General features: G+C 43.8%; 1 protein-coding gene across 1 annotated transcript in view; it reads right to left on the reverse strand.

Moving 5' to 3' along the window:
• The window catches only part of LOC147902253 (uncharacterized), a 171,157-nt gene extending 155,308 nt beyond the window's left edge, over window positions 1-15,849 (reverse strand). Inside the window, exons 1-5 of the mRNA XM_087374827.1 lie at window positions 15,564-15,849; window positions 14,229-14,336; window positions 9,826-9,974; window positions 9,465-9,546; window positions 8,939-9,342 (exon numbers count right to left, since the gene is read on the reverse strand). Coding sequence (XP_087230953.1) covers window positions 8,939-9,342; window positions 9,465-9,546; window positions 9,826-9,974; window positions 14,229-14,336; window positions 15,564-15,710 — 890 coding nt within the window. The 5' untranslated portion in view covers window positions 15,711-15,849. The remainder of the gene's footprint in view (window positions 1-8,938; window positions 9,343-9,464; window positions 9,547-9,825; window positions 9,975-14,228; window positions 14,337-15,563) is intronic.
• Window positions 15,850-27,022: the final 11,173 nt, after the last annotated feature.

Below are 27,022 nucleotides of genomic sequence, written 5' to 3' on the forward strand. Positions count from 1 at the left end.
TGGTTAATTCTAAAATAATAGGCAAGGTGTCTATAAATTAGAATTACCACGGTTGTAAGGTGCACCCAGTGTTTCATGTTTCTCGTTTAAAGAAGTTTTTGCACTCAGGTGACTCATTAATCGAGGGTGTCTTGCGGCAACTCCGAGGAGAAGACGTGAAACCGTGTAGGGCTGTTCGCTAACCAAAGAGGCGTCCTCTCTCCCTGTGCCCGAATCGCGCTACTAAAGAAAACTCATCCCCCACTGTTTCTGCAAAACGCCGCATCACATCGTAGTGCCAAAATCTGTGGCAATCATATGGGAATCGAGATAAGGTCACAATAATGGTTTACATCTTAGAGTTTCAGGAGATAGAGGATAATGCAAGGCGCAAACCAACAAGAATCCTGGACCGAGGAACAATCCAAGTACACAATCGAAAGATACCCATGGTGTTGGTTGCATGGCATGGTCTACCTCTATCTGAGGCTACTTGGGAATCCGTGTACCAGATGCACAGAGTATTTTCAGATTTTATCATTGAGAACGATGATCCCTGGAGAGGGAAGGAATGTTATGCTCAAGTCAAGGTAACATGACCTCAGAAGGGTCAATAGACATTTTCTTCTAGAGGACCGACTTTTATATTGTATCTTGTTGTGTTTCAAGTAAACGGTTAAAGGAATCCATGTCAAGGTCCTTGGTGAGGACAACATGGCATAGACTACGTCGAGGACCTAGGTGCAGCTATATGTGTAAATTGCCAAGGGGGTAAAAAAATGGTGCATGGTAAGGGCTTCCAATTAGGACATGTGGCATCCAAATTCGTCTAGGGAGATGAGAGCTTTTGAAAAGCTAGTTGGTGTGAATTTATACGTAATGATTTGAGCAGGCTTGACCAGAGGTTGGCTAGATGAAAAGATAGTGTGCATATGCCCGTGATTTGACAAAAAGACTTGGTATTAGCAGTTTAGTCGTATCACCTGCTATGAGCTCACCTTGATCAAAAACCTTCGAGACCAGGGCTTGACCCACAAAGCTACAAACTCTACGCCATGGCACCAAGGGATAGAAAATGCCACATGAGATCCAAGGTAAAGTAGACTCCACCAATGCCTAAGTGGTGTCCGAGGAGCAAAGCCCGAGTAAAAAGACCTTCTAGGACTAAACTCGCCTGGACACAATCTCAAACATGTCGTGATGAGGCCAACAAGGCACCCCACCACTATGATCCTAAAGAGAAGAGCTAGCTTTCTACACATGTTGTTTGTCCTCTCGGGATAGTGAATCCAGATGGCGGAGGGTGTTGAGGGACTTGCCCATGAGCTCCTCTGTTCAAACCAAGTGGTTGGCTCCCCAAATCAAAAAACCATCGCCTACTAGCTTGAAGAGGAAAAGGAGGGTAAGGGATGGTAAAGGCAAAAAGAGGGGGAAAAGGTGGGGCAGAGCCAAAGGGCAAAAGCCTTGCTAAAGCCCAAAGCCTTACAGCCAGCCCACATGCTTGTCAAAACAGATGGGTCACTCTCCAGCTTGCAGGGCATAGAGTTTGTGCAATCAGATGAAGGAATAATACATACAAAAGCTCATCCATAAGATTGGTTTTCAGGATTGCAAATCCATTTCTACTCCAGTGGAAACTTTGGGCTGAAGATGAGTCTTTAAGACGCAGGAGAGCCCTATGATATGGGTATGTACAGCAACACAGTTGGCTGTCTTAGCAATATGTGCAACACTAGGCAGATATACAGCTTGCTGTTCCAGGCCAGCAAGCTTATGCACATTCCCCGTACTAAGCAGTGGCAAACAGTTAAGCGTATTTTCCATTACCTACAGGGTACACTGAATCATAGATGGCCCTAAAGGGGGGACAGGTTGCAGTTATATGATTCAAACTGGGCAGGTGACTATGATACCCGATAGTCACCTGTGGGAATTGTTTTTTTATTGGCAAGTCATGCACATCTTGGTTAAGTTACAGACAGCCCACTGTTGCCACCCTCAATCTGAGAGGCTAAGTACAAGGCAGCCATCATTGCAACAAAAGATTGTGTATGGATGAGGAGGTTACTTGAAGATCTTCGTGAGTGTCAGCAGACACCCACTACCATTCTCACTAACAGTCAGACTGCTATGGCTGTGACAAGGAATCCAATTTTTAGTGCCCATACCAAGCACATTGAGATTCACTATCAGTATGTTAGAGAGAGGCTTCGTGCAGGGGAGATCACATTGATCTACAGCTCTACAGATGACAATGTTGCTGATATGTACATGTTCACACTGCCATTACAGAGGGGGGATTTGTTAGATTATGAGCAGTGTCGTGTGAACACACCCTTGGGGCACCTTTTCTTCCAATTAGGGAAAGTTTCACTTAGGGTTAGTTTCTTTTGTAGAGGATATTATCCTCATTTTAAACTCTAGCATGAGTAATTTCCTTCACTTCTGGGTTGTGCTTCAGTGGAAGAGAATACAACAATCTATTGCTTCTTACCCATGAAGATCTATGTCTTCAGCTTTTGCATATAGTGCATTTTTCCCTTTAGATATCTCAATACCTTTTTTGGTTTTTTTCCCATGCGACTCCTTAGGTTCTTGCATAATCTGACTCCATCTATGGACTGCCTAACTGATGCTAGGCCTTGTAGTGGTCGAGTAGGTAAGGCTGCCCACAAACTCCATATGCAGTGGCATCTACCAGAGCTGAGCTGTTATGTACTGTTAGCTTGTCACTGCCATCCATGGGAGTCTTCAGAGGTTTCCAATCCTGCATGTTTAACCTCTTCAAAATGTTTCAGAGATATTCAATCTGTGAGAGGATTTTCCTGTCAGATAGTTGCCATTTTTCAATGCCCAAACAATACCGCATCAATAACAAGTCTGTCCTCTCAAATGACTTGCAAAAATAAGCTTTTATTGCTGCAATACGTCCACCACTGCTGCTAGACTCCGGTTATAAGGATATCATCAATATACAAAATAACAAGCACCAGATCATTTACTTTTTTGAAATTATACAAGCAAAACTTTTCCCAAATCACCTTAAAAGGAAAATCTACCTTGGCATGCCAACCCCTAGGTGCTTGCTTTAAGACAAAGATCTTCTTCATCCCACACGCAGGCTGCCCTTTCCGTTTCTGAACAAAGCCTTAAGGCTGTTGCATATATACCTCGTCTTACAAGTAGAATGCTGGTTTTATACCTATTTGAGAGTTGGAATAGGGTTGGTCACCTCCCCACCTAAGAGCCCCCATATGAGGAGTGCATCCGGGGGGTGGACCATAGAATGATAGGTTGGGACATGGGGCTGCGACATGGGCAGCACAGAGAGAGGGCAAGTACCTGGCAGAGGACATCCACCATGGAGGGCAGATCTGGCAAAAAAGGTTCCAGATGTTGTCCATGCTTGGAGAGGACAAGCAAGGCTGCAATGCCATCAGCGATGACGTCAGCATCTGTACGGAACACCGCCTCAGCATGTACTGTTCTGGAGCAGTTCCGGAAGGCTGGAAGTGACCTGAACAGAGGTGGATCTGTAGCAGACAGAAAGGACAGGAATCGCAGGTGTTTTGCAGGCTTATGTGCCTGGAAAACAGGCTGGATATGGACTGCCTGCCTGAGCCAGTGGCAGCCTGCCACGTGGCCATCGTTCGTCGTCGTGAAAGGAGTTAATAAACATTTTGTTTAGTAACAACTCTAAAAACTTCTGGCGGAGGTTCCTTGAGTGACGAGCCCCATCCCCTCTCAACACCCAAACCTAGCACTCCTATACACACACCCTTCTTGGCAAGAGATCCCATGAGCCCACCATTATGATTGGACATGTCATGTCCAAGATCTATGCATCCATACCTGACACAGAGATTAGCTTGGTCGCAAAGCTGGATTCAAAGCCGTGGAACAAGTAGGTTTTTGGATAGATCACAGGACCATGGATCATATACTTACACTCGTGGGGGTCATCAAGGAGGTCAGGGCACGGGCACAGAGACAGAAGGTCTATTGCTCCTTTGTTGATTTTCGCAAAGGCTTTTGGCACAGTGCCAAAAGCCCAACCGTTCTATAGGCTACAAAGAAAAGTCAGTGGGGGGGCTGTTTGAGGCCAGAATGCCCCCCTGCTGGTCGGTTTGTTGGTAGGGGATCAACCCCTGTAAAAGGGCCCATTTGTGGCTTCATTCTTCATCACTTGGAGCAGCACTCAAACAAGCAGATAAGAGCAGCAGGCAGCCTTACCTGGGCTTATATTCAGGAGGTGAAGGAGGCATAAAGAAGCTCCAAACTAAGCTTGAGGTGCTGCCCACCTATACTGGCTACCCGGACAGCAAGGTGGAAGGGATCACTAATAAGCTTAGAGGAGCACATGCGCTCAAAGGGGTAGAGATGCCACGCAGATAGTAAGAGGACATTTTGGTAAGATTGGAGGACCACGGTCCGGTGGGGCTCTGCATCTATTTTGTATTGTGTCTAGTTTGTGGACAGACGGAAATATATGAGTGTTGCTTCTATATTTGTCTTGGAAGCACTGTCTATTCTGGCCTGCAGATACACATCTATGGTTGTGAAGTACACACAAGTTAAGAAGGTTAATTCCATAGTTAAACATTTCCGCTTGTAATTCCTGCGCTCATCTATCAATCTTCCGCTGTGGGATACCCTCTGGTGGGAATTCCATTTTCTAACAGCCAGCTCTTTTGTGCAGCTATAGAAGATACTGTTTTGATAGTGCTGACTTTTGCCAAGTGCAAAGGTCTATGAATAATGAATGACTTCTTCTAACTGTAACCCTTTACAACAAACCTTGCCTTACATTTGAATTTTTGCATCAGAATCTATCAATGCTGTAAATTCATTTTGTGGTGATGGCTGATTTTTCATGTGGTAACTCACATAACTCCCCATTTTCTGATTTTTCAGAATGAAGCTGCCCTTTGACTGCATGCCGTCTTGCCATTCCTGGCTTTTGACGACTTCCATAAATGACACAGGCTCTTGCTTGTCAATCTGCATCTCTCCCATAGCTGGTGCATGTTGCATATACCTAGATGAATCCAGGAACATTCCCAAAGTCATCCTCTAAAAACACAACATAGTGCAGCTTCAATCTCACGATAGTCACTCATAAGATTGAAAACCATAAACTCCATCATGCATAGCAGGGACTAGCTACTATGACATCCCCACTGATGTCATCAACGCCCAAAAGTGGGTGTAGACCATAGTATAAAAATATGCTCTCACACATACAAATCCACACACCCACACATACTTGAGCATCCATTTATACAAAGTCTTCGTACTGAGTTTCTGTCGGCAATCCAGAGGTGAAGGGCAAACTCAACCATGATGAAGGCTAGAACTAAAGGAGAATGCATGACGAACGCTTGAATCATCTGTAAATGCTGCATTGGAGAAGCGTAAGTGTCTCTCAATTAGTTTCTTCGCTGCGACCTTATATGTCCTTCTAATGGTGTTAATGGAGTTTCATGTTCTTCACAATCCTTTATTAAATGCATGTACCATTTTGCAGGCTTTTTCTTAGTAGCACCTCAACCATCTTTTGTTTACCCTATTCAACCTGCTTATCTGTCCCTCTCTGCTTGCCTTGCCTTTATCAGCTTTGTCTGGGCTGTTCATGCTCAACGTTTTGCTGCCCATCTTCCTCTTCTCAACATAAGTCATTGGCTGCTGCTTTTGCGGCTTTTTTCCAGGCTGAGAGCCATCAGACTCATATAAAACAGCATCCCTGTTGATTATATGTTTCCTGTAGAGCTTGTATGCTTCTACATAACCAACAAAGATGCATTTAATAGATTTAGCATCCAATTTTTCCTCCTCTTCTCATTTGGAACATGAGCATATGCTATGCAACCAAATATCTTGAGGTGCGTAACTAGGGGCTTCCTGCCTTACAAGCTTCAAGCCGCAAAATACTTAGTACGTTGTCAGATTTAGTTGGTGCTCTATTCGACAAACACATGTCTATGGGTTCATCAATTTGCCTCCACAGGTGTGTAGAAGTGGACACCGACAATGTTTGATGCCATATAGCTTCAAGCCTCAAAATACTTATGTACATTTTTTTTCATGAGCCTTGTTCTAGTGCATTCCAGTATAGTTCTATTTCCCCTTTCAACCATCCCATTTTTGCCAAAGGGTATATGCAGCAATATACTGTCTCTGAATGCCACACTACCCGCAATACTCAATGAATGCTGCAGATGTATACTCTCCTTGGGAGCTGCCATGTGCCCTCCCTAAAGCAGATGTTACTAGAGGGTCTCTTGCTGTCCCATAGACCTTTTGGTCTCCAATGGACGTTAATACACTTTCTTTCTTTCCTTCTCCACATTTTGAAATAATACAAAGCGTCAAACCTGTGTGCCATCATGGACACCCAAGTCTTTCTGGAAATGTCATCCATAAAAGTGATGAAGTATTGTGCATCACCCAAAGACCTGACCCCAACAATGTTTGTATGCACCAGTTCAAGCACCTCTTTTGCCGTATGTGTCAGACCTTTTGGAAAATCCCTAAATTACGAATTCAACTACCCACATTGCTTCAAAGTGCAAAATCATCACACAGAAGTGCTAGATTCTGCAAAAAGTGCCACGAACAGCAACTGATTTAGCACACAGCTCCGAAACTCACACATGTGCAATTCCACCTATTGTAGATGCATGTTCTACTGCAAAAATCTGACAAAATTTACAAAACGAGCTGCTGCATCCCAAAAACCAACGTGCAATATTTGCATGTTCCTTTCTGGTGATTTCTGCTGTTGGCACCTGCAAATGTCTTCAGCTTTGCAAACATGCAGAGATTTACTGAAAAATTGCTGAAAACAAGAACAAGATTGCAAAGTTTGCAAGGAACTTTGCAGAGAATATGTAGATATCTTTTCTGAGTTGTGTCACTTATGATACAAACAACACTAGAGTTTAATGCTCAATCAGTGTCCTCACTGATGCCATTTACGGAAGGCAGAGGCAAAGCCCTTCTTTCACCTAAAAGGATATGGGAAGGCATTTGCCCCAAAAAGGCACTCTAGCTAGCATTTTTGCCTCCAGATATCTGTAGACAATGCCACTGGACATAGAAGCCGCCAAGAACGTCCATGATCTCCAAAAGGCGGTAAAAGGAATAATGGCACCACTCAAGGAGGGGTCAGCTTCTTCTATGAAGAGAGGCAACAACTGACAACATAATATAAAATCGGGCATTAGTGGGACTTAAAAGAAATAAAAAATATGTACAATCAACACCCTTAAGACAACACTATTACCCTTAAGACAGTGCCCTCCACTATTACCCTATGTGTAGTAGGAGTAGCCAAGAAAAATATTAGCGCAAACTGGCTACAGAAGCCCCTATGATTGATTAAGATCTAGATTCTAGGTTGTGATCTCAAGGATGATTCATTTTCTGTTATGTATTCTAACGTGGCACTAGAAGCTAGGACTTGAGTTAAAAGTACAGGTTTAGATATTTTCCAACAGCCCACATGGATAGGTAGAGGCATGCACACACGTAAGGGTAATAAACATTATCATGTGATTGTTTACTCTCATCTCAAACGAAAGCATAGACAGAATCAAAGATTTCACATCAATGCCCTGTAAGAGTCAGATGATCGGCCTCTTGCATTTGAGATCTCCTACCAAGAACGGAATTAAAGAGTGGATCAGGAGGAACGTGACTCTTTGTAACAGCTCGAAAATGGACAATAGAAAAGCAGAAGATTATGCTAGTATGTGAAGCCACATGGTTGAAGCTTCTAGTCAAAGCAATTGGGATGCCACATGATGGTAGAACAGCTGTGTTTTGTGACAACAAAAGCTGTGTTCGTTTGGCAAAAAAACACATTAAGGTGCAGTTCCATTTCATCAATCACGTTGCTAATATTTTTCACAAAGTGATTGGATGGGAAGAATTTGGAATGGTGCAAAGAAATGCTTGGGCTGCATGACATCAAATTGAGCATTAACAGAGAGTGTTAGAAGTCAATGCTCATTTGCATACTACTGGGGTCATCTCTAGACCAACCCGTGGTCATTTTTTAATCTAACATCAATTAAGCTCAGCTAGGGCAGCTTATCATTATATGGGGCCGGTAAAAAAATTTGGCCTACCACATCACCACAGGGCCTGGAAACCCTAGATTTGTAACTACATGTGTTTGTATTCTTCATGTGTGTGCTTCTTATGCACTTTTCTATGCTGTCTCTCTCCAGTTGTGAGAGTTCAATCACAAGCTCACTGTTTCCTCATTCCCACTTGCTTCGATGTCCCAACACTAATGTCATTTCTAGACCAACCAGTGGTTGTTTTAAAAATCTGACATCAGTTAGGCTCAGCTAGGGCAGCTTATCTTTGCATTGGGCCAGTGAACTATTTGGCCTACCATGTGACACTGCCATATCATCAGGGGTCTAAAAACCCTAATTTTGTAGTTACATGTGTTTGTAGTGTCTATTCATGTGTGTACTTCTCACACATTTTGTATGATGTCCCTTGTGAGTTTTCAATCAATGCAATATAATTTGCTGCATGATCTAGGTCATTGATAGCTGGAGAATTCACTGCGGGCCAAGTTCCAAAAGCAGACGACACCCAATAGTAGCGATGATAGTTTGAGAGACAGGTGATACTAACTGATTGAAACAATAGTTATGCTAAGTTTGTATGCTATGACTTGACGGAAAGCGAATGTCCTGCCCAATTGATATGTGAGCCGATATTCCCCACTTCTGAAAGAGTAAATATACTGTAAACTTTAGGCCTTATTTCTTATTACTATTTTAGCCCTCTGTAGTCCTGATTTTCCAGCTCTGTATATTAACATGTCCATGCAGTCAAGTGAGACGTCTCGCCGTATTTCAGTAAAACAAGAAAGCTCAGTGACAATAAGACTACCCAACATCTTTAGCCGTTAATGCAGGTGTTCCTGAATCCTCACCCCCAATCATAAAGTGAGATTGTTCGAATAAGAGTTGCATTGTCAGCCAAATCAAAAAGGCTAACAGCTCCCTTTTTTGATCCAATTGCAAGAATATTTTGTTCGTGAGCCACTGCAGCACATACTGCATCTGACATGCCTATCCATCTCTCAAAAATTATGTCAGACACTTTCTTCACACCATTCTTGCTTATTGTGCATAGCAATACGTGCCCATCTTGAAACACTGTTACCAGAACATGTAACTGCACCGATACCTCCAGTTGTGTGAAACCACCATTTTGCTCTACAGGAGAATTGATAAGCTGTGGCATGGAATGAAGTGGAGACGCCAAGTTATCCTTCCCATGCAATTTCTCAAGGAGAAACTTGCCTTCATTGAAAAAATTTACAGAGTCCAAAAACTGCATAAAGAACAGCAGCAATTATGTAAGGACTCAGCTCATTTACATTTCTTTAAGCCCACAAAACAGTAAGAAACCATACAAATAAAGGTTTTAAGGCTAAACATACAAAGATATAGTACCTCACCAGACCACGAAATCAAATGCAACACCCCATTTGAAAGGCCCACGATAGCACAGTCGTTGCTGCCAGCTAAATTGCTTCTGCAAAAATTGACAAAACTGTTTTAGCATGTGTGACATACGCATTTGCAGTTCAAGTACCCCATATAATATCTTTGCAGCATTTCAACAAGGAACTCAAGAGTCACAGAAAAACATGATGAGGCATGAAGCTTAACATTTTGCCATCCTTACTTTGTGATGGTCTAAACTGAACTTAAACCAGTTCATAGGTATATGCTGCAGCAGCCAATACTTGAAGTTCCTGCTTACAACAGGATACAGAGAGCTTGACAAACCAAAAATATGAGATATGCTTACATTCTAATGCTGTCATCTGCAAATGGGGCTTTAATGCTTGATGATAGCTTTAAGTTCATAAGTACTAGACCCCTCAATTCCTTCCCAGCAGATCGAAGCTGTTGGTCTGATGCAGACAGCTTGTAGCATAGAAGAACATGAGCTGAAGTCTGCATATCAAGACACGCATTGTCAATGTGCATCCTTTTAGATCAAAAACCAGATAAAATGGCTGGACCTTATGCATGTTGTTTATTAATCCTTGTTCACTCCTCGCACACTTACTTTTCTCCTTAAAACCTGTTACCATTATGTATTGTGTTTGGAATAATGTAACACATCCAAAGACACAAAAATGTCCCACTGAAGGCTTTCTCCCATGCCAAACTTCATAAGGAATCTTTGTTTTCAAAGCCTTAGTGGGAGCCCGATTCAAAACATAGTTAGACACACATGAGACCTTCAAGCCAAAACCTGTGAGGCAACTTTTTGCTTCTGAGCATGCATCTATCCATCTCCAAAAGAGTTCTATTCTTTCGCTCAGCTTTGCCATTTTGCTGAGGGGTAAGAGCTGATGTGTGATGCCTTTCTCTTTCAAATAAGCCTCAAATTCATGAGACATATACTCCCCCCCTCTATCTATGCGTACAATATGAACCACGGAATCCTGTTTCATTCTCAACCTTTGCCACAAAGTGCCGAAAATGCTTTAACACATCTGATTTTTTCTTTAAACCATAGACCCAAGTGTAGTTTGAGTAGTCATCAATAAATGTGACATAATAGAGATAACCACCCAATGCAGGAGTCCTCATGGGACCACAGACATCACTATGAATGAGCTCTAATTTCCGAACAGCTCATATTGCACCATCCTTCTTGAAGGGAAACCTGTGCATCTTCCAAAGTATGCACCCTTCACAAGCATGAGGGAGAGGTGACTCCAAAGAAGGCAAAGCATCAACCATAGAATGTTTTTGAAGTGTCATCAAGCTGCCATAACTCATATGCCCATATCTAGCATGCCATAATTCCGCATTCTGCATGGCAACAATGGGAGAAGAAACTGCAAGTGCATCATCTGGTTTTTTCTCAAAAACATCAACTTGAAAAAGACCACGAAACAACGTGCCAGATAGTCTCAAGGCATAATCCTCTTCCCTATCTCGAACTGCACACTTGTCATCTTCAAAGACAACCTGAAATCCTCTTTTATTGATAGAGGAACTGAAAGCAAATTCTTCTTGATTCTAGGTACATAAAGCACATCATGAATTCTGAAATTTGTGCCATCTGTGGCTGTAAGTACAATCTCACCAATACCACGAACTGAATAAGAAGAATCATTAGCACAAGACACCCTTTTTCTAGTGGGTGACAAATGCAGAGAATCAAACAAACACTTCCTAGAAGTGATATGTTTGGTGACACCACTATCAAAGTACCAATTATTCAATGTCTCATTGACATTGAAAGCGCATGAATCGTTACAAGGATCATAACTGCAAGTCAGAAAAGCATAAAAGCCGTCCTCAGATGTGGCTGTAATATCCATAGCAGCCACCTGAAAATCAGGAATGCAAGTCAAAAAGGCGTAGTCTTCTTCCACTAAGTTCGCTGAAGCATCACCATCATGTGCATGAGGAGCAGAAGCTGTGACAACCACGCTTCAATCCTTTTTCTTTTCCTTGGCAATTTTGTTCTTGCATTCTCCTATGTAGTGACCCATCTTCTTACAATAATGACAAACGCCCTTTCTTTTGGGCTTCTCTGAATCATTTTTAGCCTTGTGAGAAGGCTGTCCAGAATCAGCTTTATGCTTATGTGTAGGTTGATTTGCATGCTGCTTATGCTGCCCCTTCCCTTTGGACTTGAATTTTGAAAGCATGGCATGCTCACCAAACCGTGAAGCCATGTCCTTCCTGGTTTGTTCTCTTGCAACAAAAGCCCTATCAACTCATGAAAGCTGAGAGTGTTGCCACCCCCCCTCAAAGACAAGTTCAATGAGGTGTGAAAACCAAGATAAGACTCAGGAAGAGAATTCAAAGTGGTAGTAACCATCTCTTGGTCTTCCTAAGGTTGACAGTCCGATCTCTCTCTCTGCAGAACACCTTTAGGCCTCCAAATGTCTCTGCAGTCCCTCCGCTGAGGATGAGATAAGGACTATGTCATCAGCGTATAGCAATATCTGCATCATGAGATCAGCTAGTGGTGATCCTTCGCCTTCTAGGAGGTCTATGAAGGAAGTGATCTCATCAATGTAAAGCCCAAAGAGCGTCGGTGAGAGCTTCACTCCGATTGTACTCTCGGCTCAATCCGATAGACCACCTAGGGGCACGAACTCTCATATCGGCTCATCACCCCCCATATCAATGTCTCTCAAATCTGTAGCTCCTTTAGTCTCCTAATCATGCGGGATCGTGGGACAATGTCAAAAGCGCTCCGAAAGTCTACAAAGCATATGTAGACCTTCTGGTGTCTGGACCTCGCCTCCTCAATGATAGCCCTCAAAGTCAAAATGTGATCTAGTGTTGCAATGTTGTCTCCGGAATCCCGCCTACCCTAGTGCCCTCTACCCATGAGCCTCTGTATGACTACTTAGCTCTCTCTCTAAAACTGATCCATAAATCTTGGCCAAAGTGTGGCCAATCATGAAAGTGCAGTAGTTCCCAGTCTCCATAGGGTCTCCGGCTGTGAATCGGTACAATAGTGGTAGTCTCCAAGCCGGTGAGAAGCCGTGGCACACAGCCCGGTTGAACGTCTTAGGACCTCCTGTCCATGTCCAAAGTGCTCAGTCTGTAGGCCCTCATGGTCCTGCACTCTCTAATTGAGTAATCGTCGAAGTGCAGCCCATATATTGTGTGTGATGAACAAGTGGAAAGGGGTGGGTCTAGGCATAGAGGACATAACAGGTGATTTCTGCATCTGGGCAAGCATCAGCAAGGCAGCCTGTCCCGTGGAGACTAGCAGCCAACAAGGTGCTGGAGGAAAGAAAAAACCCCACAGCCAGACGCAGCAATGGCAGCAACAGGAGCAGGGGCAAAAGCGGGGCAAAAGAACCCACAGGCTGCTCCTTGAGCAGCACCCATGAGCAACTGGGGGCCGTGAGCAGCTGCGGCAGCAGCCACAGGCTGCGAGAACAGCAGGCAGCAGAAATCAGCAGGCGAGAGAAACACTCAGGCGCGTGAGAAGCAAAGGGGGGAAGTCTGCTAACCTCATACACCATCTAGTCTGCCAACAAGGTCTGTGGCAGTCCACAGACTGCCCTGCTGGCTGACCAACTCAGCCAGGGCTTGTTCACACACCATAGCCTGCCTATGTAAACTGCCCCACCAAAGCATCTTATGTAGGCTGCCTTCCAGGCCCAGATAGAGCCATATGTGGCCCAAGGGAAGGCTAACACCATGGCTACCAAATAGATATCTGCCCCTATGGCTGCATCATCATCTAACTCAAAAAGGATGTCCTTGTACTGCCCATATGGCAGCCAATATGCTGCCCATGAGGCAGCCTCTTTAAGCCCCCCATCTTTCTACGTGCATCATATGGGGGCTTACAAGGGGGGAGCTGACCCTAATTCTCAACAACGCACTGTATCTCCAAGGAAGAAATGATCCTGTCAATGATTTTGATGGATGAGGCTGCTGGTCAAAAACCAACCGAATTTCACAGCATAGCTTCCCACACCATGCCCTACTAGAGCTGCATGCCCACACCATGCCCTACTAGAGCTGCATGCCTCCATACCAAACTTACAAATGGACAATATTTGGAAAACCAAGTAAAAACTGAAAATGTACACACACACACACACAGAGGAGGAGGAGAAGAAGAAGAGTGAGAGATAGTGATCGAGGTCTGAGGTGATAAAAATTGGAAAGAAAATTACTTAGTAAGCAAAGCTAAACTTCTGTTCTCAACATACATTGCAAAAAAGGGCTTGCTTTTCATTGTTATTCTTCTCACAAAGAAAACTCTATGAAGTATATCAGTCCACTTCCAGAATCCGATACTAGAGATCCAATGTTGTCGATGTACAAGTTCCTCGTTTATCTATAGATGAAAGACCAATTGTGTCAGGGTGCGATTTCCTAGCATGTCTTTGAGGTTGGTGCATCATCTGCCATGCGAGCTGGCAGGGTTGGAACACGTGTGCAGTACAGGTTGACAGTCACACCATGCACTATGTGAACGAGGTTGAGGTGCCTGTGCTGAGCAGGTTGATGGAGGTTCAGTCCCTGTGCAGTTGACAGGTGCCTCTAGTAATGTATGGAGGACCTTCAGGAGCCTTGTGTGTCATGAGAAGAAAAGTGTGCAGGAATGCATATTTGTGCACCATGAAAAGGAAAAATCAGTCCAAACAATCGATCCAGCAACATAAAACTTAAAAGTCCCTGTTTCTACAGCAGAAGACAGCTACTTACAAGAACCAGAAGGTTCTTTGTGTCCGCACTCCATATGGCCTGTATATTATGTCCTTGCTCCTGGATTGAGACAGCATCCCGAAAGTTTTGTGCAAGCCGGATTTTATGCTGTGGAAGGAAACCCACACACAAAACCAATGAAAAAGTAAATAAACAAATACAATCCCATTATCACGTATGACTGTTTATAGGTTCAAAGAAGAGTTTGATTTACAAGAATTGATTTGTCTGCAAGCAAATAGAACCTTTCAATGCCAAACAGAAAATAACTAACAGAGTGATGAAGCTAGCAATTTGAAAAAATTTATAAGCGGGAGGATTTATCAGAAAGTGAGCTCCCAAGATTTAACAATCAACCACAAAAGCAGACTCGGGAAAAAAAAAGGAAAGGACCGAACTATAGCAATAAAATGATTGAGCAAGAAATTAAAAACCAGGCATGACTTGACTAGAGCAACAGCACCCCAAAAAAAATCAGGCCGCATTTACACGACCAGCAAAAGTATAAACAAGCATATACAGACGTGACCTTCAGAGCTTATCTTTTCAAGGCACCTGCTGAGAAATGAGGAGTGTGGATTGATCTTCCTTACATGAAAAGATAGCAAGTTAAGGTATAGAGAAATTGGTTTGGTTAATAGGATGGATAACAAATCATTAAACATAAAGAAAGTTCAGAAACTTCTGCATTCATACGTCTGAACAATTTCTAGTGCTCAGATTGTGAAAAACGTCTGACCATTTTGACAGGTGACCTCAACATGGACATTGTGCCTGGCCAATCCCTTGATTATGCTTGCGCTAAACAGCAACCTTGTTTCTATGTTAGAAGCCCCTTCCACAACTCCCTTGGCCTAGATCTCTGATATTGACCAGTAAGCCCACCTCGGTTAGGTTGGCATCAAGTTAAACGACTGGACATTACCAACTATCCCCCCTCATACATCAAAACAGAGTTGGCATGACCAAGTACCCCACATTGGAGTGATTGGCATCCGTGTGTTGCATCTTAGCAGTGTGTAGCTTGCAAGATGCTAAAGGCTCCAAACCGCACGGAATTGACAGCCATTGTATGAATGAGGAATATAAATGATGGTTTACAAGACATATTCAGCCATTGTTCCCGCTCGCCTGAAAGATAGTACTTATCTATATCTCACCTCTTCTGAAGCCCAACAGATTAACGGAATTGCAAGTACGCGTAAAGAAGAAGAAACTAGGGATTCCTGGCTTGCAGTGAGCTTCGATGATTGCAATTCCGGTCCAATACTCGAGTAGACGCGCTGTGAACTTCCCGGAAATAAAATATAAGCACAAGGCGGTATCGAACAGCACCTGGCGTGTACTCCAGACCTCGAGGTGCGAAGAGGAGACGAGCAACAAGAGTCCATTCAAGGTTTTGAGGTAGACGATCTCTTGAGGAGCGTGCGAATTGCTGGATGCAGTGGAGAGCACCTTCGGCCACCCATAGGCGACATACATGATGCGATCTGGAGTGGAGATGCCACAAAAATTGAAGCAAAAATTCAAGTGTGCATTTGAGAATGAAAGATGAGCGTAATTATGCAAAGGTGAGTGGGCAGAAAAGGGATCTTGAAGAAATGTGTAAGCTCTCAAGCCTCTCTTAGATCTACCCTTGGGGTCACAAAAAAGAGCTTTTGAGCTTTTGTTACTTCGTGGCAATAATTTTTGTTACTTACAATTGGTTGCAAGTTGGTTGCTTGCTTTCTACTTCTGTACATGCGACGTATATGTTTCCGAAAATCTCAACGCTAAAAGTGAGCACCTGCACCGCCCCATAATCAATATGAAGCTCAAACCAACGTTACCACCGAGTGACATCTGTCCAAATTATGGGGAAGAAGGCTCACCTATGCCGGTGACTGCTAGGAGGCCGTCATATTTGCCAGCCTGACGGGCCCTGGGAAAGCCCTCTCAAGCTTGCCACCTAAGCTCGCTACCTCCATCCAAATCCTACTGGGATGCTCCTCTACTTCAAAGCACAGACCGCGCCGACTGTTGGCCCCTCACAATTATTGGCCATAGGTGTGTAAGTAAGTGTATGCGTGGGAAGGGGAGGGGGTAAAAAATGTTAAGGACAAAAGGAGTTAAGTCTAGCTGTGGAGAGAGAGAGAGAGAGAGAGAGTTAACCTCCTCAAAGGTGAGAAATGGGGAGCAATGGTGGAGGAGAATCAGTTGACAACTCCTTGCTTCATGGGCAAGGTAGGGATTAAAAACCAAGGGGGGAGACGGGGGTGAGGGGATGGGAAACCTAAGGAGTGGAGGGTGAGAGAGAGAGAGAGAGATTTTACCTCCTTGAAGATGAGAAAGGGCGAGAAATGGTGGAGGGGAATTACCTGACAACTCCTTGCTTCCTGGACAAGGTGGGGGCTAAGAACAAGGGGGGGAGAAGGGGGTCGAACCCTAAGGAATGGAGGGTGAGGGTGAAGAGGAAATAGAACTAGGGATGAAGAGTAAGGCAAAGTGGAATGAAGGAGGAAGAGGCAAAATCTGGATAGAGCAAGCAACGATAAAGTTGTAATTAAGCAATGTTAGGGAAGAATCACCAGATTTGGTTAAAAAAGCACACATAGGGACTTCCTTTTTGGTAAGATCCCTTCTCTCTCCCCCCAAATGTGTGTCCACATCCCCTAACCCTTAGGTGAATCACCCTCTTTTGTTCTCCTTTTCATCTTCTCCTTACACTTTTTAGTTATCCCCATGTATGCCCATGTATGAATGTTGATCTTGTTGTCAAGATAGGAGACATGTTAACCTTTCACTCTCATTCCTTAACCAACGTGGGCTTGTTTTTCTTTCAAAAGCAAGGAAAAGTAAGATTTCCTAGGTATGAAAACTCAAAGACAAGGAAAGAAATAATATCATCTTATAAGCAACAATAATTTGCCTCTTGGGATGTGAGTTAAAAACCCAGTAATCTTTTATTTTTAAAAACCATAGGGAGCACCCTCGAGTTGGCCATATAGCATCACAACAACCCAAAAGAGGTATGGAACTTGTTTTGATGCATATGCGTGTTATGGAAATTGTATTTCTGATATTACTTGCTCTGGACATTATTTTGTTTTAGTCAAGTGTGACTATGGCAAAGTATTCCATAGATGGCAAGTCCGTAAAGCTAGGATTGTGCCTTGGAGCCAGATGGGCTGAAGATGATTGTAAAAGAATGAGGCAAGAGAGTGGTAGAGAGAATAGGGTTGGCCCTCCCTTCAAAAGGTGACATGCATACAAGGCCAAGTAGTTGAATTTGGTCTTCACTTGTTGATTGCACACATTGGAATGCAAGCTCTCTTTCTCCTCTGTGGAGTTATCTCTTGTTCAACAGTGGGATACTTTTAGGCAATTCGATAAAGAAACGATCTCCACATACACTAACAAGTTTTGGCAAACGTTGATCCAATTACAGTCCTTAGAGAAAGTATGTGGCAGGTCTAAAATCTAAGTTGAGAGCCAAGATTACACGTTTTGGCAAACATTGATCCAGTTACAGTCCTTAGTGAGTGAGCGAGATCAATGAAGAAAGCATGTGGCAGGGTCTAAAATCTAAGTTGAGCGTCGAGATTAACATGTTTCATCCTCGCTCACTGAACTCTGTGATTCCTCTTGCAATGAATTGTGAGAGGAAGAATGGGATTCCAAAGGAAGGGAAAGATTTGGAATGGCATGTACCCTTCCATAAGAAAAGGAGGTTTGATAAAAAGCCCTTCTTTAGATCTTAAAATGGTTTTGTTCCACAGAAGACATATTCTTCTTCTAAGCCGAATGGTGGAAATTTTTCGAAGAAAGAAATAAGGTGTTTCAGGTGCAACAAGGTGGGACATATAGCAACTGAATGTCCCAAAAGAAAGAAGACCTCGACAGTGAAAGTGCACATGATCGAGGACAAAGCAGCCAAGCAAGAGGGAGGTAAGTATAATTGTCATGCTCTTCTGAAAATGAAAGGTTTCATTAATGGCAAAGAGGTGGTTATTCTACATGACGATGGTAGTACAAATGATTTCATTTTAGAAAGAGCCTTAGCAAAGCTAAACCTAGAGTCATTCCCATCTCACTATAAGGTCAAGCTGCACTAGAGACAAAGTATAATTGCACTAGAGAAGTCAAGAATCTTGAAATTTCAATCAAACCTTACAAGGATAGATGAGACTTTCTAGTTACACCCTTACAGGGAGTTGATATCATCTTAGGAATGCCATGGAGACATCAATATAATCCTAAGATAGATTATGATTCACATCAGATGTGGATTGAGAAGGACAAACAAAAAATATGTCTGAAAAGTTCCATGAAACCTAAGATCAGTCCTCTACTCAACCATACACAAGCCAAGAGAGCAATTAGGAAACGTGAGAAGACATATCTGATTTTGGTGAATATGGTAACGGGTACTCAGCCAAACACTAAGCCTACAACCAAAAGTTTCTTTCTCAATTTTCTGATTGTTTCTTAGAGGATTTACCGCTTGGACTACCATGTTCTCGACCTGAAGATCATAGGATAGAAATCCTACGAGGCAATACTCCACCTTACAAAGCTCCTTATAGAGTCAACCAGCTAGAGCAAAAGGAAATTCAAAAGCAAGTTGAGGAACTAATAGAGAGAGGATTGATAAGACGCAGTAGTTCTCCTTATAGAGCACCTGTCTTATTAGCCAAAAAGAAGAATGGAACCTATCGAATGTGCATAGACTATCGTGCACTAAACAAAATCACAGTGAAGAACAAATACCCAATCCTAGGGATTGATGATCTTTTGGACAAATTGAAAGGGGCCAAGGTCTTCAATAAGATAGATTATGGCCATGGGCCAATTTTGTATTTCTTTATTATTGCAAGTTTGAGCAATATATTTTGGAATGGACATAATTTAATTTTGGGCCCAAAGATGGCTATGTAAAGCAAATCCCTCATTTTGGAAGAGAGGGATAATTTTGGCTCCTTGGTGCTTTTATGAAATATCATAAATACTCTAGATGAGGAAGCGTGAGCCACTCATCTGGGGGGGAGATTGTATCCAGTCTGCTGTCGCTTTTGTGGTGTGATTTGTGTACTTCTCCAATTGATTAAGTGTTGAATTTTGTGTGGAAGAGTTTACCTTTTGGTTTCAGATGGGACTGGATCAAGAACAGGAAGGGGGGCATGTTAAAGACATTGGTTGGCAATTCCGTTTAATGTATGATGGCAAGTCCATAGAGCTAGAATTGTACCTTGGAGTCAGATGAGCCCAATGTGGGGTTAAAGGTCACTGTGCCTTAACCCCAGTTATGTACAATACTCAAACACATATATAAATGAATGAAAAAGAAGATTAGGGTGGTTCTGCACCCACCAAAACTTGTGTGGCTCTCTGTCTCTCTCTCTCCTTCTTCCGTTCTTGCTTCCGTTGAGAGCACTCTCAACTGGTATCAGAGCCCGGGTGATCTAGCTGAGCGTGCGTGAATGCTTGAAGCTCAGCAGCTCTGTGGGAGGAAGGAGAAGCTCTGTGGGAAGCTTTGTGGGCGACTTTACTTACATCGACGTGTGCAGAGACCTTGGAGAAACCTTTGGAAAAGTCACTTTGGCTTTACGAAGTGGTTTTGAGAGCCTGTTAAGAGCTTTCAAAGAAAAAGTCGTTTTTTGAGCTTTTCCCTGTTCCGTTCGATGACAGAGACTCCGTATTGACTTGTAGAGGCAACTATTGCTTGCTTTTGGTGTCCACATTACTTCAGGAGCCTGGAAACACCTTCATTCTTGAATCTGGGATCATTTCATTGGATTTCTGAGTCACTGTGTCAGTTCCTGCGTTTTTGCCCGGGTGTTGGAACTCAAGTTTGGAGCAACCATTTGCAGATCTGTCAGTTCCGGTGGACTCAGGAGGTCCCAAAACTTCTATGTTGCTCATCATTCGCACTCCGGTGGAGTTTACAGATAGCTCTGTTTCCAAAAACGTTTTTCAGTCCGTGTGTTGGACCCAGTGATTGAGGCCACGGTTTCCAAAACCGTCTGTCCCATTGCGTTCCGGACGCCCAAAAACCCCTACCTATCAGTTCTTGCGTGATTCGGTGGAGGATTTTCAGAGTTATAAATCTCTGTGTATTCGATTTCGTCTCTCTGTTATGCATTTTTCATACTAAGGTTTTGAAACCTTAGATTTATGCCACATGGCAGTGGATAAGTATTGACTCCCGTTTCTCAGTCATCGGTTGGGATTTTGGAGTTCTGGCAAAAGAGAGATATTTGCAGATTTTCTTGCTGAGTCCGATTATGCAATGGCGCCCATGTTTTGAAGCATCTCAGGTTCTATTTTCAGTAGCGCTCATTACCGTGGGACTATGATTTCTTGAGCATACCTTATGCAGATCACTCTGGTTGCAGTTTGAGCAGTGTGTGCGCTCATTCGTGGTATGCATTGGGTTGCAGTGGATGATTTATAGGCCATTTGGATGCATTGCGGTCCTTGTTGGATGCGCTGATAGGCCCAAATTGCCTTGTGGGATGCTATTTTTTATGGACGCTTTGCACATGGATGCTATTTTAAGCTGAGGGACAGCTTTGACACATTGCAGGTGATGCACTGATAGTGCTATGCTCTCATGGATGAGACATTATTGATGTATATGCCAGTGGATAGTGTTTATGCTTGAGTCATTTGGCACTTATTGGCATTTTTTTTGGGGCCAGATTTGCTCATATGGATGCATAGTATATGCACATGAGTCAGATGCATCTTTTGATGCTTTGAGCTTTGAGTTTGGTGATATTTCAGTCTATTGTGGCATACACATTTGGGTGCACCTGGTATTTGGTGTGATTCTCTCTTGCAGGCACTAGCATTTGGCATTTTGTTTCATTTGCATCATGGCATCCTCTTCCATGCCTGAAAAGGAGTTTTTCAGCATTAAAAAGTTCGATGGGACAAACTTTTCTTTGTGGAAAGAACAAATAAGGGATGTGCTTATTCAAAAGAAGCAGATTAAACCCTTGGCAGGGATTGAAGCTAAGACTGCAAATATGTCTGAGGATGATTGGAATGAGTTGGATGCATTAGCAAAGTCTACTATTAGACTTCATCTTGCAGAGTCAGTTTATTTCACAGTAGTAAATGAGCAGACTACGGAAGATTTGTGGAAGAAACTGTGTGCCACTTATGAGAAGGAAACTGCCTCTAATAAAGTTTACCTCATGAAGAGGTTGTTTGAGCTGCAGATGAAGGAAGGGGTCTCCATTGCTTCTCATTTGAATGAATTCAATATTATTTTCAGCCAGCTTCAGGCTCAGAAAATGAATTTTGATGCGGAGACTAAGGCAATATTTCTCTTATGTTCATTGCCATCCTCATGGGATACCTTCCGTACAGCTGTCAATAACTCTGCACCTGGTGGAGTACTGAAATTTGATGATGTTGTGGGTAGCTTGTTGGCCGAGGAGATTAGACGGAAGTCTATGGATGGCAACAAGCAGGATGCAGCCTTAAATGTGCAAAGGGGCAGATCACAGTTCAGGGGGAAGTCCCAAGAAAGAGGGAAGTCTCGTAGCAAATCCAAGGCACGAAACATTGAGTGTTACCACTGTGGCAAGAAGGGCCATATGAAAAAGGATTGCTACAAGCTGAAAAGAGAGCAAAAGGATAAGAAAAAGAATGCAAATTGGGGTGCAAATCAAAAGGAAGAGAGTCCAAGGGAGGACAAAGGAAAAGTGAAGATCGAGGAGATCAATGCAGTCACACATGATAGTGACAATGATGTTCTCTTCATGTCTACTCTATCTGCAGAGTTGCTTACCACTTCAGATGATGCATATTCCCAGGATTGGATTTTGGATTCTGGTGCTTCATTCCATGTTACTCCCCATAGGGAATGGTTCTCCACTTATGATAGTGGAAAGACAGGTTGTGTGCATCTTGGAAATGACTATGCATGTGACATAGTGGGAGCAGGTGACATAAAGTTTTCTTTTGCAAATGGGTCTGCATTTGTTTTGAAACATGTGAGACATGTGCCTAAGCTGACCAAGAGTCTTATTTCAGTGGGTCAGCTAGATGATGCTGGTTTTCACACCACTTTTGGCTTTCAGAGTTGGAAAATTCAGAAGGGCTCTATGCTTTTGGCCAGGGGTGCCAAGTGTGGGACTTTGTATCCCTTACATGTATCAGGGGTATTTGATCATGTTGTTGCAATAACCGAGCAGCCAAGCACTTCTTTGTGGCATTGCAGGTTGGGGCACATGAGCCAGAATGGAATGAAACTCTTATGCCGTTTGGGTTATGTACCGCATTTGAGTTTCTCTGATTTTGAATTTTGTGAGCACTGTCTCTATGGGAAGCAGACTAAATCAGCCCATAAAAGAAGGGGAAAGAAAGAGTTTGAAATGCTTGATTTGGTGCATTCAGACGTATGTGGTCCCATGCCTACACGGTCATTAGGCGGGGCTGAATACTATGTGACATTCATTGATGATGCATCTAGGAAAGTGTGGGCTTATGCTATAGCTCGGAAGAGTGATGTGTTCCAGGTATTTCAGAAATGGCTGGCCTTGGTTGAGAATCAGTCAGGTAGAACGCTTAAATCCCTACGGACTGATAATGGTGGAGAGTATCTCTCTCATGACTTTCAGCATTTCTGTGATACACGTGGGATTAAGAGGGAGCTCACATCCCCTCGTACTCCAGAGCAAAATCCAGTTGCAGAAAAGATGAATCGTACCATTCAAGAAAGGTTGCAATGCATGCTTTCCAATGCAAGTCTTTCTGGTGGTTTTTGGGCTAAGGCAATGAAGACTGCAGTGCATGTGATCAATAGATCACCTAGTAAGAGTTTGGATGGTGGTATTCCTGAAGAGGCATGGAGTGGCAAGAAGCCCTCTTACTCTCATTTGCGTATATTTGGGTGTGAGGCATATGCACATGTGCCAAAAGAGCTTCGAAAGAAGCTAGATCCTAAGTCTAGGAAATGCATCTTTCTGGGTTACGGTGAAAGTGGAGAGATGGGCTATCGTCTCTGGGATCCAGAAGCAAAGAAGATCATACGCAGCCATGATGTGGTCTTCAATGAGAAGAAGATGCATAAGGCACCCATGAGGGATGTGGAAATGAGGAGAATCACTTTCCAGGATGTGAATCCACCTGCATATGTTGATAGACAGCAAGCTGTCCATGCACCAAATGTGCAAGAAATGGTACCACCAAGTACTCCCACAGGTATACAATCAAGGGTAGATGATGGATCATCTATTGGTGGAAATGATGAGCCAAATGTGGCTGATATGCAAGTGGGACAGCAAGCTGAAATGCCCTTGAGAAGATCATCTAGAGTGTCTAGACCGCCTGATAGGTTTGTTCCAGGGGTAGACTATGTGATGCTTACTGATTGCGGGGAGCCTTCTTGCTACAGAGAGGCTATGATGCGTGAGGATCAACGCAAGTGGGAGTATGCTATGCAATCAGAGATGAGTTCACTTATGAAGAATAAGACTTGGGACTTGGTTTCTTTGCCACATGGAAAGAAAGCATTGCCATGTAAATGGGTCTACAAAATGAAGGTCACAGGTGATGATGTGCCTAGGTACAAGGCCCGTTTGGTTGCTAAAGGGTTCAAGCAAGAGAAGGGTGTGGACTTTGATGAGATATTCTCTCCGGTTGTGAAGATGACCACACTTAGATGCATGCTTGGACTAGTGGCAGTAGAGGATATGGAGCTTATGCAAATGGATGTCAAGACAGCTTTCTTGCATGGGGATTTGCATGAGGACATCTACATGGTGCAGCCGGAAGGCTTTGAAGAAAAGGGCAAAGAGCATTTAGTTTGCAAGCTGAAGAAGAGTCTCTATGGTCTTAAGCAAGCACCTAGAGAATGGTATCAGAAGTTTGATGCTTTCATTCGGTCCCAGGGTTTTAGAAGGAGTGAAATTGATCACTGCCTCTACACTAAAAGGGCTAAGGATAATAGCCTGATAATCCTGGCACTATATGTGGATGATATGCTATTGGCTAGCAAGAATACTTATGAGCTAGATGCATTAAAGGCCAAGTTGCATGAGGCCTTTGATATGAAGGACTTGGGACTTGCAGGTCATATTCTTGGTATGCACATCACGCGTGATCGGAGTAGGAAACTCCTTTGGCTTTCACAAAAAGAGTATGTTACAAAAGTATTACAGCGTTTCAATATGGAGGGAGGGAAGGCAGTGAGTACTCCATTGCCTCCATATGTGAAACTGAGTCATACAGATAGTCCCAAATCAGATGAGGAAAGGGCCATGATGGCCAAGGTTCCTTATGCATCAGCAGTTGGGAGTCTTATGTATGCTATGATAGCTACTAGACCAGACATTGCATTTGCAGTAGGAGTTGTTAGCCGGTATATGGCTAATCCAGGAAAGAGGCATTGGGAGGCAGTTAAGTGCATCATGAGGTACATGAAGGGTACCAAGGAGATGTGCATTTGCTTTGGTAAAGGAGACATGCGTGTACTTGGGTACACAGATTCAGACTATGCAGGGCATGTGGATAGTAGGAGATCCACTTCTGGTTATGTGTTCACCTTTGCAGGTGGTGCAGTGTCGTGGATGTCTTGTGCACAGAAGTGCGTGGCTTTGTCTACCATAGAGGCTGAGTATGTTGCAGCCACAGAGGGTTGCAAGGAGGCTATATGGCTTGATCGGCTAGTGGGAGATTTGGGGATTCATATAGGTGTACCGACATTGCATAGTGATTCCATGAGTGCTATTCAGCTAGCACGGAATCCGGTCTTTCATGCAAAGACCAAACACATTGAGGTCAGGTACCATTTCATCAGGGAGGTACTTGAGGACAAGCGCATAGAGCTTGTCAAGGTTCATACAGATGATAACCCTGCAGATATGCTGACGAAGAGTCTACCTAGTCAGCGGTTTGAGTATTGTCGTGTATTGATGGGCATTGGATAGTATGCTCACTGGTTGTTCTCCCTTAAAGGCACATTGTCCTTTAAGTGGGAGGTTGTGGGGTTAAAGGTCACTGTGCCTTAACCCCAGTTATGTACAATACTCAAACACATATATAAATGAATGAAAAAGAAGATTAGGGTGGTTCTGCACCCACCAAAACTTGTGTGGCTCTCTGTCTCTCTCTCTCCTTCTTCCGTTCTTGCTTCCGTTGAGAGCACTCTCACCCAAGATGATTGTAAAAGAATGAGGAATGAGAGTGGTAGAAAGAATAGGATTGGCCCTCCCTTCAAAAGGTGACATGTATAAAAGGCCAAGTAGTTGAATTTGGTCTTCACTTGTTGATTTCACACATTGGAATACAAGCTCTATTTCTCCTCTATGGAGGTGTTTCTTGTTTCGTCATATTGCCTTTTGTGAATGTTCTCCTCTTCCCTCCTTCCCCCCCTCTCCCTTCTACACTCCCCGCTCTCCTCCTTCTTCTCCTCCTTATGGATTCACGATGGCAACAAGCCGAGAGTCGCTAGAGTGACATTAGTGGATGGTATTTGCATTCATTAATCTCAACCTAGAGTAGATAGTGTAAGAAAATAATACGTATGTGCTCAACAGATAACAGGATCTCGTACGCAAGAGAGAAAACAGAAGCTTCGATGGCATGTTGGAAACAGTAGAAGACAGAGACTGGATGCTAAGGAATTAGGGTTGCTGTAGCCAGTGATGAAATGGGCTTCACGGGCTTGCTCTTATATAGCCACCAGTTGTAGTCGGTTAAGCTCAATTGGGTGACCGACCCAGTCCGCCCAAAATGGTCGACTGGGGGTCAGTCCCGAAATAGGCCACCGACCATACGATAGAACTGGTGCACAAAACAGAGCAACTAAGCTATGGTTACCGTTTGGCCCAGAGCCATCCAGGATCATCTGAGGCTCCAAACGGGCCCCGCAACCCGAGAGTGGGCTGCCCCGGGAAATGCTCCATCTACCTCAGTGCGGTCAGTCAAGGGATGCCTTCCACTTGCATGTAGCCGAGTTGGCAATGTGCTAACTCTATCTGAAGCCGTCCAGCCATCAGGCCACACATGGCCCCCATCCGGTGTCCAAACCAGGACCTACCGGATAACCGAGCTACTCAAATGCCTTCTCCTCATATGGGGGGCTTAGAAGTAGAGTTAGCTGGTTCCCATGTAGTTACACGAGAGTGGAGCATTAATATCTAACACCCCTCCTCAATGTCCACCCGTAAGTGAACTTACTTTTTCGGCCCAATGCCAAGTCGATGAAGATGCTTCTCCAGCAAGTCTCTCCACCCAAAATGGTCGACTGGGGGTCGGTCCCGAAATAGGCCACCGACCATACGATAGAACCGGTGCACAAAAATAGAGCAACTAAGCTATGGTTACAGTTTGGCCCAGAGCCATTCGGGATCATCTGAGGCTCCAAACGGGCCCCGCAACCCAAGAGTGGGCTACCCCAGGAAATGCTCCGTCTACCTTCAGTGCAGTCAGTCAAGGGATGCCTTTCCGCACTTGCATGTAGCCTAGTTGGCAGTGTGCCAACTCTATCTGAAGCCGTCCAACCATTAGGCCACACATGGCCCCCATCTGGTGTCCAAACCGGATAGCCGAGCTACTCAAATGCCTTCTCCTCATATGGGGGGCTTACAAGTAGAGTTAGCTGGTTCCCGCGTAGTTACACGAGAGTGGAGCATTGATATCTAACACCCCCCCTCAATGTCCACCCGCAAGTGAACTTACTTTTTCGGCCTAATGCCAAGTCGATGAAGATGCCTCTCCAGCAAGTCTCTTCCAAGAGCCTTCATGAAGATGTCCGTAGCATTCTCTGATAGTACACCAAGTCGACCTCTCCATCCATG

The sequence above is a fragment of the Dipteris shenzhenensis genome, chromosome 5 (assembly GCF_047967505.1).
Source record: "Dipteris shenzhenensis isolate YYH24624 ecotype China chromosome 5, Dip_SZ_1.0, whole genome shotgun sequence".
NCBI lineage: Eukaryota > Viridiplantae > Streptophyta > Polypodiopsida > Gleicheniales > Dipteridaceae > Dipteris > Dipteris shenzhenensis.